This window comes from Entelurus aequoreus, linkage group LG11 (genome assembly GCF_033978785.1).
Source record: "Entelurus aequoreus isolate RoL-2023_Sb linkage group LG11, RoL_Eaeq_v1.1, whole genome shotgun sequence".
In the NCBI taxonomy this organism is placed as follows: domain Eukaryota; kingdom Metazoa; phylum Chordata; class Actinopteri; order Syngnathiformes; family Syngnathidae; genus Entelurus; species Entelurus aequoreus.
Window position 1 is genome coordinate 40,661,154 of NC_084741.1, and position 17,815 is coordinate 40,678,968.

The 17,815-nt window shown below is 40.5% G+C and overlaps 1 protein-coding gene across 9 annotated transcripts in view; it reads left to right on the top strand.

Moving 5' to 3' along the window:
- phactr4b (phosphatase and actin regulator 4b) overlaps positions 1–17,815 on the top strand; it is a 74,790-nt gene that overhangs the window by 17,881 nt on the left and 39,094 nt on the right. For 4 of the 9 annotated variants that reach the window (XM_062063270.1, XM_062063268.1, XM_062063269.1 and 1 more), the window contains exons 2-3: positions 2,962–3,067; positions 3,279–3,323. In XM_062063270.1, the coding sequence (XP_061919254.1) occupies positions 3,311–3,323 (13 nt within the window). In that variant the 5' untranslated portion in view covers positions 2,962–3,067; positions 3,279–3,310. Of the gene's footprint in view, positions 1–2,961; positions 3,068–3,278; positions 3,324–10,447; positions 10,688–17,815 lie in introns of those variants that run through there. The other 5 variants (XM_062063263.1, XM_062063271.1, XM_062063264.1 and 2 more) reach the window with 4 other exon arrangements.

The window sequence follows — 17,815 nt, forward strand, 5'->3', positions numbered from 1 at the left end:
GATCTGAACCCGAGCGGTGTTTTGTTATTGGACTTTTGTGCCCGTCACAGATTGTCCATAACGAACACCATGTTCAAACATAAGGGTGTCCATATGTGCACTTGGCACCAGGACACCCTAGGCCGCAGTTCCATGATCGACTTTGTAGTTGTGTCGTCGGATTTGCGCCCTCATGTTTTGGACACTCGGGTGAAGAGAGGGGCGGAGCTTTCTACCGATCACCACCTGGTGGTGAGTTGGCTGCGATGGCGGGGGAGGATGCCGGACAGACCTGGCAGGCCCAAACGCATTGTGAGGGTTTGCTGGGAACGTCTGGCAGAGTCTCCTGTCAGAGAGAGTTTCAATTCCCACCTCCGGAAGAACTTTCAACATGTCGCGAGGGAGGTGCTGGACATTGAGTCCGAATGGACCATGTTCCGCACCTCTATTGTCGAGGCGGCTGATTGGAGCTGTGGCCGCAAGGTAGTTGGTGCCTGTCGTGGCGGTAATCCTAGAACCCGTGGGTGGACACCGGCGGTGAGGGATGCCGTCAAGCTGAAGAAGGAGTCCTATCGGGTTCTTTTGGCTCATAGGACTCCTGAGGCAGCGGACAGGTACCGACAGGCCAAGCGGTGTGCGGCTTCGGCGGTCGCGGAGGCAAAAACTCGGACATGGGAGGAGTTCGGGGAAGCCATGGAAAACGACTTCCGGACGGCTTCGAAGCGATTCTGGACCACCATCCGCCGCCTCAGGAAGGGGAAGCAGTGCACTATCAACACCGTGTATGGTGAGCATGGTGTTCTGCTGACCTCTACTGCGGATGTTGTGGATCGGTGGAGGGAATACTTCGAAGACCTCCTCAATCCCACCAACACGTCTTCCTATGAGGAAGTAGTGCCTGGGGAATCTGTGGTGGGCTCTCCTATTTCTGGGGCTGAGGTTGCTGAGGTAGTTAAAAAGCTCCTCGGTGGCAAGGCCCCGGGGGTGGATGAGATCCGCCCAGAGTTCCTTAAGGCTCTGGATGCTGTGGGGCTGTCTTGGTTGACAAGACTCTGCAGCATCGCGTGGACATCAGATGATGAAATGAGTTTCCTCCGCCGGGTGGCGGGGCTCTCCCTTAGAGATAGTGTAAGAAGCTCTGCCATCTGGGGGGAGCTCAAAGTAAAGCCGCTGCTCCTCCACATCGAGAGGAGCCAGATGAGGTGGTTCGGGCATCTGGTCAGGATGCCACCCGAACGCCTCCCTAAGGAGGTGTTTAGGGCACGTCCGACCGGTAGGAGGCCACGGGGAAGACCCAGGACACGTTGGGAAGACTACGTCTCCCGGCTGGCCTGGGAACGCCTCGGGATCCCCCGGGAGGAACTGGACGAAGTGGCTGGGGAGAGGGAAGTCTGGGCTTCCCTGCTTGAGCTGCTGCCCCCGCGACCCGACCTCGGATAAGCGGAAGAAGATGGATGGATGGATGGAAGTATAATGTCCTTGTAAGTGGAAACGAGGATCTTGTAAAGAAAAATGTGGTAATATGGTCAGGATAAATAGACACGTTTTAATTACTGTGATAAATAACCGCAAGGGTATGTTTTTTTCTCCGCCGCCACCGGTGTTGTGAAGTATATATAATATAATATAAGTATATTTATGTAGCGCTTTTCTCTAGAGACTCAAAGCGCTTTACAAAGTGAAACCCATTATCTTCATCTTTAAGCTACATTTAAACCAGGTGGGTAAAGTGTCTTACCCAAGGATACAACGACAGTGACTAGGATTGCCGAGGAACCTGGAACCCCCAAGTTGCTGACACGGCCACTCTACCGACCGAGCCGCGCCGCCCCATAACCGTGTTCTATCAAATTTTTCTGCTTCCTTGAAAAAAGCTGCCAGTATGCACGGACACTGGGACTTCACATGTAGGTGTGAAAATACAAAAAAACTAACTAGTTGAGAAATCAGGCTAATTTAGTACATGGAAACATAGTCAGTGTTATGGACAGGAGCAAACATGCAGCAGGCAGTCTATAAAACTGTAGGGAACATTGCAAACAACTTTATAATGTCTTGCTGATTCGTCATTTATTTAATTGCTAACTTTTTAGTGTTCCCACTAACATAAACACTATTTAAAATGGTTTGTCATCTCATTAAATTGATCGCAGGTTGTGAAGTGACAGAAGCTGTGTTGTCAGTGAGGCCCAAAGCTTGTGTATTGGATGTGTGAGGTATCACTCCTATTTGTTGGCCAAACAGTTGCACTGAACCACATGGTGTTGTTGGAGAAGAAAAAACTTGTTCACTAGACTTCAGCTGCATTGACCAAACTGCTTTGTTTTATATTGATATTAAAAAGGTTAACACCATGTTTCTTTTACATTGTGTGGGACTTTTTACATGTCAGAAAGTTATTACCGTACTTTAAAAACCGTTCACATGACATAGCTCTTTGTGAATGTTTTGCACTGTTTAGTTACTTCCTACATGACATATTTCTGCTGAAACTCTTTATGAATCTGTTCAGTAACCAATACAGTATGTGTACCCCAATGTTTAACTTATTGTTACGCCCTTAGACGTTTGCACAACACGCTGCTCTTCGTGTCACTTTGGACTTGCACTAGCAGGACTAACAGCTAACAATTCTGCTAAAAATTAGAGTCTGGAGAAACCTTTCCACCGAGTGCCAACATTTCTGGCCGGTGTTCTGGCTAAACCTGCTCCCTATTGAAAAAGCTGACATGTTAATACTAATAATGAACAAAAACAATCTTTAATAACATGGATTCCGTCCCCGCCCCCAACACGATTTTACCTAACATAATGAACAATCATGATTAGTAATCGTAATTTCAATATTGATAAAGATAATCGTGATCATCATTTTGGCCATAATTGTGCAGCCGTAGTCGGTACTCTCTAAAGCAAATCACTTTAAATGTTTCATCGTCACTCTCTGGCAAGCTTTTAATGTCTTTTCTTGTCTTTGTCAAGGAGGATGAGATGGGCGGAGCTGCTGTCTTCACTATGCTGAAAACCTGAGGAAAGAAATTGCTGCTGAGGAAATCTGCCACCCCACTCACTCATGACTTTCAATTGCGTAGGTTTAAATTTTTTACAATTGTCATCTTTCAATTATGATGTGCCGTACAACAATTAAAGCTGAAATTATGTTTTGTTAAACACTGTGTTCAAACTTGAGTCAAATTCTGATATACGGTATTTAATGAATTCTACGCTAAAGTTAGACAAAGTTCCGCTTGGAATGAAATGACTTGTTTAACTGAAGGTGTGTCAATGTTGTTTTTCAGGAACCGTTGGTTGGTGTGCCACAAACTCTGTGATGGAAAATCGTGGTGAGTACCAAGTTAGAAGATGTGGTTTGTTAAGTGCCGTTTTAATGTTGCGGAAAGAGCTACAGAGCCACTCATCTTGCTGTATATTCACTGTGTTTATGAGCGCTGTCTCGCTTGTGGACACTTTATGAGCCACTCAAGACTAACCCACGCATCCTTTGGGCCTCAGCATCTGATTGAGGGTCAGTTTTTCCTCCTGCTCTGTGATAGACTGTTGTCAAGCGTGTGCACGCAGCATTGCTGTAGAGCTGTGGGGTTTCATTTTACAGAGATGTCTTGCTATGGTTATTGTTTGATTAAAATTCATTAAGCTTAAGGAATTTTTTCTAGGCCATTGACCTTTGCAAGACAGGACATGCTATTTAAATGCAGTCTTTCCTCATGTAATGGCCAGAGCCTTTATTTTTATAAATTCATGTTTGTAGTAATAGTAATTTGTTGTATTTGTTTTAGTTTTTCCATGATAGTAATAATTATTTAATTAAAAAAACATATCACAGTCTGTCCAGGAATTCACGATGTCGCGGCTGCGCAAATTTAACTAATTCCTGCGAACTATGCGCGGCCTCGCAACTTTGTCTAATGCCGGCAACTTTCCTGCATATTTTGGCCAATCAGCTGCATTTTTACCAATCAAATTAGTCTCTGTTATCTAATCAAAACGTATGTTTGTTTCCTGGATAGACAAAGCATGAACGGCAATGTGTCATGGTGTGTTCCATTTACCTCGGAAGTTGGAAGTCAGAGCTGGGAATGACATGCCAGCCGAGCTATGAACGTCAAAAATCAAGATGGCCACATTTACCAAAGCTATTCTTGCTTATATATACGTCCAACATTCTATACTGCTAAAAATGTTTGAAAAAAAAATAGTCAGAAAAGCTTATAATGGCTATTACAGGAGCTTTTATTATTGTTTACACCAGGAGTGTCAAACTCATTTTCATTGAGGGCCACATAACTGTTATGGCTGCCTTCAAAAGGCCACTTGTAACAGTAAATGTATGAATATAAACGTATAATCGCCCCATTACATTATTACACAATTGCCTACACATTTAATTATTAAATTTTTGTACATACAATTTGATGGATAACTTAACTTGATTTGAAATCATAAGTCAAGGTGACAAGCAGATATTATTGTTACAAACAAGTTGTAATACTGTGTATTATAATTAGGGGTGCTCATAAAAATAGATTCACATCCAAATTGTGATTGTTGTTTATTTGCATTCTAAATTAATTGAAAATTTAAAAAAATGTATCAAAAAAATATTTATTTTAAGAATACATTTTTCAAAAGACCTTTATAGGCCCTCTATTTGCTTACTCGCTTTGGTATACATTATACGTCAGCAACCAAAATAAGGTTTTGTAACTTTTTTGGAAAGGTTTTATTCTTAATTATAATAAACAATACAATGCAAGAATCGGGTTGAATCAAGAATCGTGTTGAATCCAGGATCAATTCTGTGTGGAGCCTAAAGATTTCCGCGTCTAGGTGTGTAACGATTAATTTTGACAACCATTCGATTTGATATTTGTAGTTTCCGATACGATTCATGGCCGATCTAATTTTTTTTTACAACGATTCGTTTCGAAACAATTCAGGGAGTTGAAATTATTAATTCAGTAACTATTTAGCAAAACAAATCAAGCACTGTCACTGTAAAATAAATCCTTGCTTCCTATTTCCATAGCCTCCTTTATCCATCTCTTTTTATTTGTTTACGATTAAGTGACTTTTCCTTGGCTGCCTGGTGCATGTTGTGTGTCACACTTCATGTTGTTGTTTTGCGAAAGTCGGTGCGTCGCCTAACTTGCTCCGCTGTCACTTCCAGTGTGGTGGTCGTGTCTTTTGTAGCTTAAAGTTGTGGAACGGCTTTAAATTATTGTGTTGTGGGAACTTGTCATTTGTATTTGTTATGGCTTTGGCAATCGTGCTGTAGCTGAAAGCTGTTGTGTTTTAAATATTGATATTGTCTTTTGACGTTTGCATTTATTGTGACCTTTCTCAGCCACCGTAGCTATCCGGTATTTTGTTTTGTCACAAACATGCAAAATAGATTTTATGTATAATGTCCTTATTTTTAAAAGTGTTGAATTTCATATAAAGTTTGTCGTTATTAAAGCCAATGTTTTCCATTTTCTAGTATTGATAATTTGATCGATTCCCTTTTAAAACGATCTTGGATCGATACCTATCTTCCGTAGGGCAAACTTGCCCAGCACAGATCAATATACTTGAAATTTAGGAAGATAAATTGATTTATCGATCCATCATTAGACCTTTACTCAGGTTTGATAATAATATATTTGGTACATGAGCAGACTATATTAAACGTTTAAAACCTATGCAATTTCATGCATTGCCTGTACATACATTTTTTTCTGTCAAAATGAAAACTGTAAATACATTTAGTAAGAAAGATAAAGTATGCACATTATTTCAAGATGACAGGCCAGATCTCGCCTTTGGGCCTTGAGTTTGACACTTGTGTTTTACAGTCTCGCGACCATCTTTAAAAGCCAACATGGGGGCTATGAGGATTCTCTGACGTGCTGAGGAGAAATGCGGCCTCAGTGGTGTTCCAGTTGAAACTTCTGACTAAGAACTCAGAAAGTAACATAAAACATTACAATATATCAACTTTTTATTGCTCAAACGGCACAACCAGACCTACTTTTGGTTCCTGTCTCTAGCGCTAATAAGCCTTCTGGGTATTTTAGTATAGAAACATTTAGCAACATACCAACATCCTGACTACTTAGTTTACATAGTTTATATGTGTATTCAACCTTTATCCAGGGTAAGGCAATTATGAACATTCTTATTTGGAATGCTGACCTAGCAAAGAGGTAGCATTTACATGACCGAGATGACGTGTGATGATCATCTTTCATCGTCTCTTATTTACTGACAAAAAGTACTGCTGTAAATCACTTTCAACAGTTCACTGATGCTCTTATTGTGCGGGGATAAATATTGTTATTATTAATAAAACAGTACAGTCATTTGACAATTAGCTCGGAGTATGTGCTTTCACTGTCATCTAGTGTCAACTTTTAAGTCTGTGCAGTGTAAAACGAGTAAAAAATCAATACAGTATTTGTTTTCCAATTGTTATTGCAATCCTGTGCTTTTTGAGTAATTCAGGCATTTTAGGCAGCAACAAATATATAAAAAGCCCTCAGAATCCCGGAGAGACTGACATTACAACATAATGTATTCCGTATTTTTCGGATTATAAATCGCTCCGGAGTATATGTCGCACCGGTCGAAAATGCATAATAAAGAAGGAAAAAAACATATATACGTCGCACTCGAGTATAAGTCGCATTTTTGGGGGAAATTTATTTGAGAAAATCCAACACCAAGAATAGACATTTGAAAGGCAATTTTAAATTAATAAAAATAGTGAACAACAGGCTGAATAAGTGTACGTTATGTGACGCATAAATAACCAACTGAGAACGTGCCTGGTATGTTAACGTAACATATTATGGTAAGAGTCATTCAAATAACTAACATATAGAACATGCTATACGTTTACCAAACAAACTAAATCCGATGAAATCTTCTTCCTCGTTGTCGCTCCTGGTATGCGCCGCTTCCTTTCTTTCTGCTGCTCGATCGCCATTTTCTGCTGCATATTTCACTACGTCCAGCTTGTAATCTGCAGTATATGATTTCCTTTTCGGTGCCATTTTTGTTCAGCCCTTCTCAGTTTTTATAAATTACTGCCAATGTTGAAATAGTCCATTTTAATAGCTACGGACATAGCAGCAGTTAGCATCCCATGACCCACAATGCACTTCTGCCATGACCCACCCCCGCCAAATTCTTTTTGGTTGACGTGTGTGTGACGATTGCTGACATTTGCTTCGTCTCTTACGCGAATGAGATAAATAATATTATTTTATATTTTACGGTAATGTGTTAATAATTTCACACATAAATCTCTCCGGAGTATATGTTGCACCCCCGGCCAAACTATGAAAAAAAACTGCGATTTATAATCCGAAAAATACGGTAATAAAAAATATAGATTATTCCATATTGTCTCGTGACCTCTGTAACACATGATAGATCTACTTTTATGTGTTTATCTTGAATGAAGTTGTTACAATCCTTAAAGTTCTCCATAATGCTACTGTTTGGGCAGGGATCTCAAACTCAATTTACCTGGGGGCTGCTGGAATTATGGGGCCAACAATTAGTCGACATTGTCTATAAATGTTGACAATTTGTCGACGATAGTGGTGACGTCAGCACTCGTGTTTTTCCGGGCAGAAGCGGGTGCGTGCCGCCACTCGCAAAAACATTGCCAGTAAAAACATGTAAAATGTGTGAATAGTTCCTCATATTCTTGGTAAAGACATGAATACTTTGCTCATTTTGCAAAGCAGACCTTGTTTTTTTAATGGCACTACATCGTTGATACGCGAGCATTTAAAGTGGAAGCATGATATCGGACTTCTGGAGGGAGTTTGCGGCCTCAACCTCGGTAAGAGTGTTCGCTTGAATCTTTTTAGCTAGCTAACAAGTGTGAGTCGAAGTTTAGACATAGACAGACATAAGGCACCAATGCGGTGGTACCATCAGATTAAACATACAATCTAATACATAGCGAACACATTAAGAATTTTTTAATGATACAATTCTATACATCGGGTCTATTAGAGTGCTAAAACTGCCAGGAGTTAATCAATAGTCAATATACCAGTTTGCAGCTTTTTAACCACATCATCAAAAAATGCTTTTTTTTTTTGAGGAAGTTAGATTTGGTATTTTGTTGTTTGTTTTATTGCTGCTATTTTAACGTTTTATAAACAAGGTTAATTGTTTGTTTTTTCAGCACATTGCCTTTACTTTCATTTAAATGGACGACATTTTAATAGTCATTTAAATTTTTGTAACCGCTGAATGAGCACAGTTACAATATAAACAAATATTTAGGAATTAATTAGTCATCTTTGTTTGCATTTAAAAGTTTATGGTAAAATTAGAGCCATTAAATATGTGCACGCTATATATTGTGACTAGTCAACTAATAGTCGATGACTAGTCTACTATCAAAATAGTCGTTAATTGCAGCCCTACTGGAGATAGTCTATGTAAAGCTGGGATGCACAAAGTATTCACTTCAGAATCACGTTTTAACCCTGTAACTAAAAAAATATATTTTGACACTGTTTAGTGTCCAAGGAGATTGTCAGTTACACTACACCTTGCGTAAAGGAACTTGCTCTTTGTGTTTATTGTGTTTCTACTGTTATTGTAGTTTGTCTCGTCGGATTCAAGATTACCATATTATATTTAACTATTAACCGCCCACAATGCGAGGAATGCAATTATGCTGAATTATAAAGTTAAGTCGGGGGCTACAAAATAAAGGGTTTGAGACTCCAGCTTTACAGATGCCACGTTTTATCACAACATCTAATGGCACCACATTTTATTTGAGTTGTGTTATTTGTGTTATAAGTGGGAAATATAGCAGCAGACACAATGGTGCAAGGCGTCTGTTGGAACACTTTTTGAGAAGAACTGGCAACTTTCTTGAGAAATATTGGATAACCATGGTACTTAAATCTGCAGAATTTAATTGTTTGATTCTAATAATACAAGTATTTATTGTATTCACATCAAAAAGCAGTATTTACAAACTAGTCTAAGGTCTAATTACAGGTAGATGGTGTCATTTGTAGCTTTTATACAACTCTAGGTAAAAATATTCATCTGTGTTTTTTAGGCTTTATCTACTTAAATTACCTAAATGTGTTACTGTGTTTTGAAAGTAGTTTGTCTCCAAAAAGGTCTTTAAAATCTTGTTGTAACTTGTATAGTGTACATAATTCCCGTCATTTGTGTGATCAAACTAAAAGGCCTTAAGATTGTTTAGTTAATTCCACTAAGCTTTGCCCACAATGAGAGATGTCCTGCCCAATGCTTTTAACACCATTTTATTATTTTGGTAGGTCATTGGAAACACATGCATATGTATCTGTACTCGACTACAATGCCAAATTGCTTCAGCTTGCCAAGTCTGGCCCAGTAGGCAATCCAGGTCAGGCTAACAGGTTCTAAGGCTCATGCGGATTGGCTCAGCTCTTTCTGGAATCTGGCCCGGTGTGGAGCCTGTATGTGGGACACAGGAAGAGAAAAGGAATATTGTTAAAAACATAAGCCACTTTGCCATCTTTAGAACTAGTCGCGATGCAGGCAAACACTAAGAAAACTTAATCCAGGCATAATTACACAGTTTGGTTCTCTGTAGTCCTCTGGGGGCACACTTGGACAAGTTTCTCTGAAGACTCTCAAACCTCCAAAGAAATCAAAGCACTGATTCTTGGGGGTCCACTGCACACACTCCCCTTCGTGAGGTGGTCTCTTTTTGGGCCGTTTCCTTAGTAAACATTTCAAGTAAAGCAAGCTAATGCTGTTCAAAACTGTCACGGGATACTTGGAGAACTGCAGTAAATGTTGTTTGGAGTTAATGAGAGGGTGAGCAGCATGTTAAACACACTCTGTTGCTTTTGAACAAGCATGCCATAAAAACAGCATATGTGACCAACATTTGTCATCTTAATGAACAACTTTTATTATAAGGACTGATCTTATATAAATTCCAAACTATTAAGTGCTCACTTTCTTTTCAAGTTACCTTTTTATGTAGGGTAAATGGTTACTCATGTATGAACATTTCAAATATCTTTCTTTGGTTTTCCTTGCCAAGTTTGCAAGACTAAATGGTGACACAAACTATGTTACACCACCAAACTGATCTTTTGTTGTTTGTGATGCATAAATTGCCCTACATACCATCGTATGCACGCGCACACACACGCTCATGCACACACACACACACACACACACACACACACACACACACACACACACACACACACACACACACACACACACACACACACACACACACACACACACACACACTTTAAAGCATAACTTAGCTTTCCCAGGAATGGTTGGCATCTTTCACTGAGGGTTGACCTGTGCTATGAGCCAAGAAGGGAGGGTCAGTCATAGAGAGGGAGTCCAGCTCCTGCAGGGAGGGGAGGACTTAAGGAGATTGAAAGAGGGGAGGGGTGAGGGGAGTACTGAAAGGAATTGAGGAAGGGTAGACAACAGGATTGCTGAAAACAAGATAGAACTTGACACAACAGAGACTGGAGGGCTTTGTTCAACGGTGAGGAAGGCAGGTGCAGCCTTGCATCTATCCAGACTGGGCACGTTTGAGGGTGCAGAACAGGTAGAAGCCCCGCAGGGGGCTAGATCATGGGACAGAGTTTCAGAGTAGAGACCCCAGCTCAGGATTCAGAACAACACAACAATGGCGGTGAGTGTCGGCACTCACTCGTGTACGCTTGAGTGTATTTTCTAAAAGTAAATATGTCCAATACAATTTAATTGACTACTTTTTAGAATATTTTGATCCGTCATTGAGCAGAGACAGAGAGTCCACGGTTAGTTACTAGTTTTTTTCAACACATACTGCACAGTCTCTCTATCCTCTCTTTCCCCCTTGTTCTAAGTTTCCCATTTACTTTACCACCACAAGGAATGTTAAATCACTGGGATCACGTGGAGGAATGTCAGCTGTGTTTTCACGTACACATGCATACGTGTTGCGCACTAATTTTCATTGGTTATATATGATATTTAGTCAAGGAAATTGGATATTAAAATGTTTTAATGGAGAATACACTTGCATATAGAAATCATAAACAACAATAATAATATAATCATGTGTGGTTTTAGATTTGAGAGAAAATAAGTTATATTTGAATGTTGTGTAAGACTGCCTTTTGAGTGCATAATCTTCCCCTGCCAATGGTTTAGTTATTAAATCGCTGTAATTGTTCATGGTGTGTTGACATCTGACAGAGGCTGTGAAGACTCATGGAATTAAAAGGTCAGAGGGAAATTATAGCCAATGTGGCACATTTTTACAGGGCCCGTAGGTGGGGCCTCCTATAGTCGCACACCCCCATGTTTCCTGACTCCAATGCCTTATCTTTCAGCTCCAGATTACACAGCACGACTACCAGAATTCCTGTCTTGTTTTGCAACGACATGTTTTACACAAGCGGGCTGTTGTTAATGTGTGATCAGGTAGTGCTAATGGTTCACCGCTGTCACTGTTTTGGACTTAGTAAAACTGTGTGAGAAAGAACTGTACAGTGCACAAATGCACTGTTATGAAATGTGAGGGGAAGGAGGTTGTCTTTGTTTTAAGTCACAGAATCAGGGTGGAGTGCTGTTTCCTCTCTGTGTTTCCAGGCTGGCCCCTTCACTCCTGTACTTTTTTGTGCGATTTTTCCCCTTCACGCCCATTTCCAGTCCCACAGTCACTCATAGATAGACTTACTTTTCTCACCAAAAACTTTCATTATGAGGCAGAGTTTTCTTTATCTGTGATGAATAATTTGGGGTTCATCCACTGGGCTCTTGAATCGAAAATCTCATATGGATGTACTTTTTATGTGTGTATTTTAGTGCGATAATTTCATCAAGTTAGAGTGCCTGTCTTCAAAGGATTTATCAGTCATCTTTCTCAAATGGATGTCTACTTCCCTGGCTGAGCAGTCGTCCCCTCTGCAGAGCTAGTTCTATGTGTGCTGGCCTGGCACAGCCTGCTTTTATCCTGCTTGACTGGCTTCAGCTGAGCCACTGTGACACAGGCTCTTTTGACACTGCAGTCAACCGTGTGACAAACATTTGAAACGCAGGGCGACTGCAATGCTTTATCGGGATGTTATGGCAGCTGGTCCGAGTCATCCCGAGTTGTACTACGCCAATATAAGCTGAATTTCCTCAGTGTCGACGTGTTCCTTGAACCTCATCCAGCTCTGATTTTAATTTAAACAGTTTCCTGCTTCCAGCCTTGGTGACATTTTTTGTCTATGCTGATTCAAGTGTTGGAGTATTACTAATTATGTTGCATTTGAGATTGCTGGAAGTATTCTGCTGCTTTCCCATGGCATGCTGTTTTAAAAGCCGCCACCATGGAAGCTGGACACTGAACAGCCACCTGCCAGGTAAAATTATTTTATTACCAATATGTTTGGTCTTTTAAGATATAGGGACCCAAACATTTAAAGATAAATTAATTATATATTTGTTGTGCTTGGGATGTGTTACAGACAACGAGGGCTCTCTGTGAATATCAACTATACGGCTAAAAGTTTAACCTCTTGGATAGGGTTGGGTATCGTTTGAATTCGAACAATTCCGATTCTTTGTTTCAATTCCGATTCCTGATGATTCTCGATTCCGATTTTTCTTGTACCATGCCGGGATCAATGTGTTTGACAGGTAGTCCCTGGAAGGTGGTATGTATTTTGGGTTGAGAGTTTTCACTATATCCCTGCAAACATAAACAAACATGTAATGTTGCTGTTACTGTTTAGCCCAGTATCAATTAGCTTAGCTCTAACGTTATTGCTTAACTAACCTAAATGTTGGAGATTCCACCTCTGAAAAGGGATGCAGTCTTTTGACTATGTGTGCAGTGACCTTTCTGTGGCACTCTTCCGTCTGTGGCACCTACATCTTCCCCATTGCCGCTACGGTGAACGGAGTATGCTGAGCACATCTGGCTGGAGCCTGGCTAGCAGGTTGTAAATTGTCTATGAAAAAATATGCGGGCTAATTTGTTAGCTGCCTCAACGTTGGCGCAAAACACATTATTTATTGCATATATATTGTTTTACTTACCGGATTCGGACTGCAGTGCAGTCACCGAGGTGCCAGGCTGGGCGTCGGAGGAAGAGGCAGAGGAGGACGGTTGGCGCAGCGCGTCGAAGACGGGACACGCATTTATTTGTACTCCATGAACTCGGAGGTGCTTCATCATGTTCGACGTGCACCCTCCTAAGCACGAAACAGTCCTGTCGCACGTGTTACATTTCGCCGATATTTCATTTTTTTTAGTAAAATAAAGCCACACTTTCGACCGCCGACGCCCGCTATCCATGCTTGACTGACTCGCTCGGCTACATAGGCTCGGCTATGCTAACACTTCCGGCGGTGGGCGCTTCTTCGTTGGTGTTCAGCGGCTTCTTCTTCCGGTCGGCAGACTTATTCTTTTTTTCCGGTCGGCGGACTGGGTATCGAAACTAGGAATCGAAATTTAAACTTTTGAACGATTCCGGGAGAATCGGAAAGTTAGTCCTGGTTCCAATCGATACTCGATACTCGATACCCAACCCTACTCTTTGAAGAGTTAGTATTTTTAATTGTGCCCTTGTGTTTGCTCAATCTTTGACTAAGTAATCCGTTTCAGCAATGTAGGCTTACATTGTTTGAATCAAGCTGCAAGATATTAATGCCACCAAGACATCCTGTATGATAGGACCAGAAATCTTTGGACAGTGACAAAGTTTTTTTTCACAAGGATTTTGAATACAACCAAGATTGTTGTGTAGGCTTTCAAATATTTTACAAGATATATACAGGTATATTCTTCCATTTAAGAATCAATTAAATTTTTTGAAGATTACTTCACAACTATTTGGACAATTAGCACAATTGTAAATTATATGTATTCATTGTCTATACTGTTTGTTGTAATTAGGGTCATGGAGGAGCTGTAGCCTGTCAGAGCTGACTTTGGGCAAGAGGCTCAATTACAGGGTACATACATACAGGTACATACAAACAGCTACTGTAAGCCTACAACGCTTGATCGATTAATTTGATTAGAGAAAAGCTTCAATTTCTTTTATGTTGCTTTGATTAATTGTTAAATGAGTGCAACTAATAAAAATCCGCCCAACAACAGTATTGACGACACCGACAGGTTCTCACTGGGACTGCACTCTCTCGTAGTTGTTGCACGTTTTTTTTGTTTCTTGCATTTGAGTAAGAGAGCATAGCATAGTCTACCAAGTCAAATTCTTGTTAAACATACTTGGGCAATAAATCTGATTCTGATTCTGTAAATCGCTCACATTCACGCAACACAATTTGTATGTGGTATAAATTTACCAACAAACAAGAAAAGGATGTAGTAATTTATACACTTGATGGCACTTCAAAAAGAAGACAGGATGTCGGTTGACTTGTTCTCTATATTACACAGATGTCAGGTTAACAAGATCTCGTTACTACATTCAATGGCTTTCGTGTATCATAACAATATTTTCAACAATATATTTTCTTTCATCAACTTCCTGCCTTCATTCCTGCCGCATCATGGGAAATGTAGTACTTTTGGCCCAAACAATCTACAGTCTTATAAATGAGTACACAAATTAAAGGCCTACTGAAATGAATTTTTTTTATTTAAACGGGGATAGCAGATCCATTCTATGTGTCATACTTGATCATTTTGCGATATTGCCATATTTTTGCTGAAAGAATTTAGTAGAGAACATCGACGATAAAGTTTGCAACTTTTGGTCGCTGATAAAAAAAGCCTTGCCTGTACCGGAAGTAGCGTGACGTCACAGGTTGAAAGGCTCCTCACATTTCCCCATTGTTTACACCAGCAGCGAGAGCGATTCAGACCGAGAAAGCGACGATTACCCCATTAATTTGAGCCAGGATGAAAGGTTTGTGGATGAGGAACGTGAGAGTGAAGGACTAGAGTGCAGTGCAGGACGCATCTTTTTTCGCTCTGACCGTAACTTAGGTACAAGCTGGCTCATTGGATTCCACACTCTCTCCTTTTTCTATTGTGGATCACGTATTTGTATTTTAAACCACCTCGGATACTATATCCTCTTGAAAATGAGAGTCAAGAACGCGAAATGGACATTCACAGTGACTTTTATCTCCACGACAATACATCGGCGAAGCACTTTAGCTACGGAGCTAACGTGATAGCATCGAGCTTAACTGCAGATAGAAACAAAAGAAATAAACCCCTGACTGGCAGGATAGACAGAAAATCAACAATACTATTAAACCATGGACCTGTAAATACACGGTTAATGCTTTCCAGCCTGTCGAAGCTTAACAATGCTGTTGCTAACGACGCCATTGAAGCTAACTTAGCAACGGGACCTCACAGAGCTATGCTAAAAACATTAGCTATCCACTTACGCCAGCCAGCCCTCATCTGCTCATCAACACCCGTGCTCACCTGCGTTCCAGCGATCGGCGGCGCGACGAAGGACTTCACCCGATCATCCGTGCGGTCGGCGACTCGCGTCGGATAGCGCGTCTGCTATCCAAGTCAAAGTCCTCCTGGTTGTGTTGCTGCAGCCAGCCGCTAATACACCGATCCCACCTACAACTTTCTTCTTTGCAGTCTTCATTGTTCATTAAACAAATTGCAAAATATTCACCAACACAGATGTCCAGAATACTGTGGAATTTTGAGATGAAAACAGAGCTTTTTGTATTGGATTCAATGGTGTACCAATACTTCCGTTTAAACGATTGACGTCATGCGCATACATCATCATACATAGACGTTTTCAACCGGAAGTTTAGCGGGAAATTTAAAATTGCACTTTATAAGTTAACCCGGCCGTATTGGCATGTGTTGCAATGTTAAGATTTCATCATTGATATATAAACTATCAGACTGCGTGGTCGGTAGTAGTGGGTTTCAGTAGGCCTTTAATATTAACAGCTCAACATTATTTATATGAATTCACAATTAAAATTCTCTGTGAAACAATATACAGTACTGGATCCAACAAAGGAGAAGAGAGGTGGATTAGTCTTTTTCCCTGATTTGTGTACTCTTAACACAGCATATAACTTAGTCTTATTATATTTATTCTGCTACTACTACTACCGTACTTTTAGGGCTGCAACTAACAACTATTTTGATAGTCGACTAGTCATCGACTATCTTAACGAATCTTTGGCGAGTTGGATTATAAAGTGTACACATTTAATGGCTCTAATTTTTCCATCAACTTTTAAATGCAATTTGTTATTTTAGGCATGTGCTTGCGAACAACAAACATGACAGTCGTAATGTTGTGATGAGGGCTTTGTTACCCCCAGGGCTGCACTTTTGCCACCTCTAAGCTACGATTTATATTACTATTTGCTTTGTCACCTACAGTACACATGTGAGATATAGTTATTCTCTAAATACTGTATACTAAACTGTTAAGCAAGTCTTGACCTGCGTTTAATCCACAAAAGTTAAGTCATTTTTTCTGAATGCGGCCTTTAGTGGAAAAAGTTTGGACACCCTTCTAAGCATGCTTGGCTTGAAGACAAAGTAAAGGCAGCAAGACCCACAAACAAGCAGCAGGTGAAAATGTCTGCAGAAGATTTAAAGCCAAGTAAATTACAATGCGTGTGCTTTTTTGCATGCATTTCTGCTTTTGATAATGGAGATATACTCTGCTCTGCGGGTATACTCTGGCTTGATCTTGCATGTTTTTGTGAAACCTCTCAACTTTTAGCTGAACCTTTTCATTTCATTTACACCTCAACTTTTTTTTCCTAATTCATTGTGGTATTGTATAAAGGTGGAAAAAACCCAAAACACTGTCATTGTCCATATAGTTTTGGACAAAACTGTATGCGTTGGACTGGATGTTTTGTATAAGAGCATGTTCTCTTAGCAAAAGTAAACATTATCCTGGTTGAAGCAGCAGCTGCGCCCATTGACAGCACCGACATTTAAACTCTCAGCATAGAGTGGCCGTGCCAGCAACTTGAGGGTTCCAGGTTCGATCCCCGCTTCCGCCATCCTAGTCACTGCTGTTGTGTCCTTGGGCAAGACACTTTACCCACCTGCTCCCAGTGCCGCCCACACTGGTTTAAATGTAACTTAGATATTGGGTTTCACTATGTAAAAGCGCTTTGAGTCAGTAGAGAAAAGCGCTATATAAATATAATTCACTTCACTTCTGTCATTTGTCTTGCACTCATTAGGCCTATCAATCACCAGTGCAGAGTTTTTTAATCATGACTGTACACTTGCAACTGTTTTTTCTTAAGGGTTTGTTGCATATAATATGATTGACAGTCATTTGTGGTCCATGAGCTCATCCATGTGCAGGCCTTGTTTCTCTTTTGAGGGAGTGCGAACTGGAAGTCTGATAAGGTACAAGTCGCCGCCAAGCCAAGGAATGTTGGTGAACTCTGGCAGAACGCCAGCATCAGACCTTTCTTGTTAACTGTGGATATGCTGAGTGTCTACGTACAATGTAATCTCTCAGCATCTTCCTGCCAAAGCACACTCAGTGCTTGAGAACTCTGAGCTACAGATAATAACAGTATTCAAGGAGAATACTGTAGCCCACTTAGTTTGAAGCGACAGATTTGCTTGGTTATTAATATACAGTAATAGGAACATGATGTACTGTCAGAATATTGATGCTTTTAGTAAAGCTGTGTTTATCATGCCCCTGCGGTTTATTTTAGATATCCAAGCTTTGTGAAATGAACATGTATTTATTATCTTGCAAGGAGTTAAAACAATGTGAGCATCCTCTCACCCTTAGATATTCATGCTTAACAGTGCACAATTTTCTTCCTCATATAA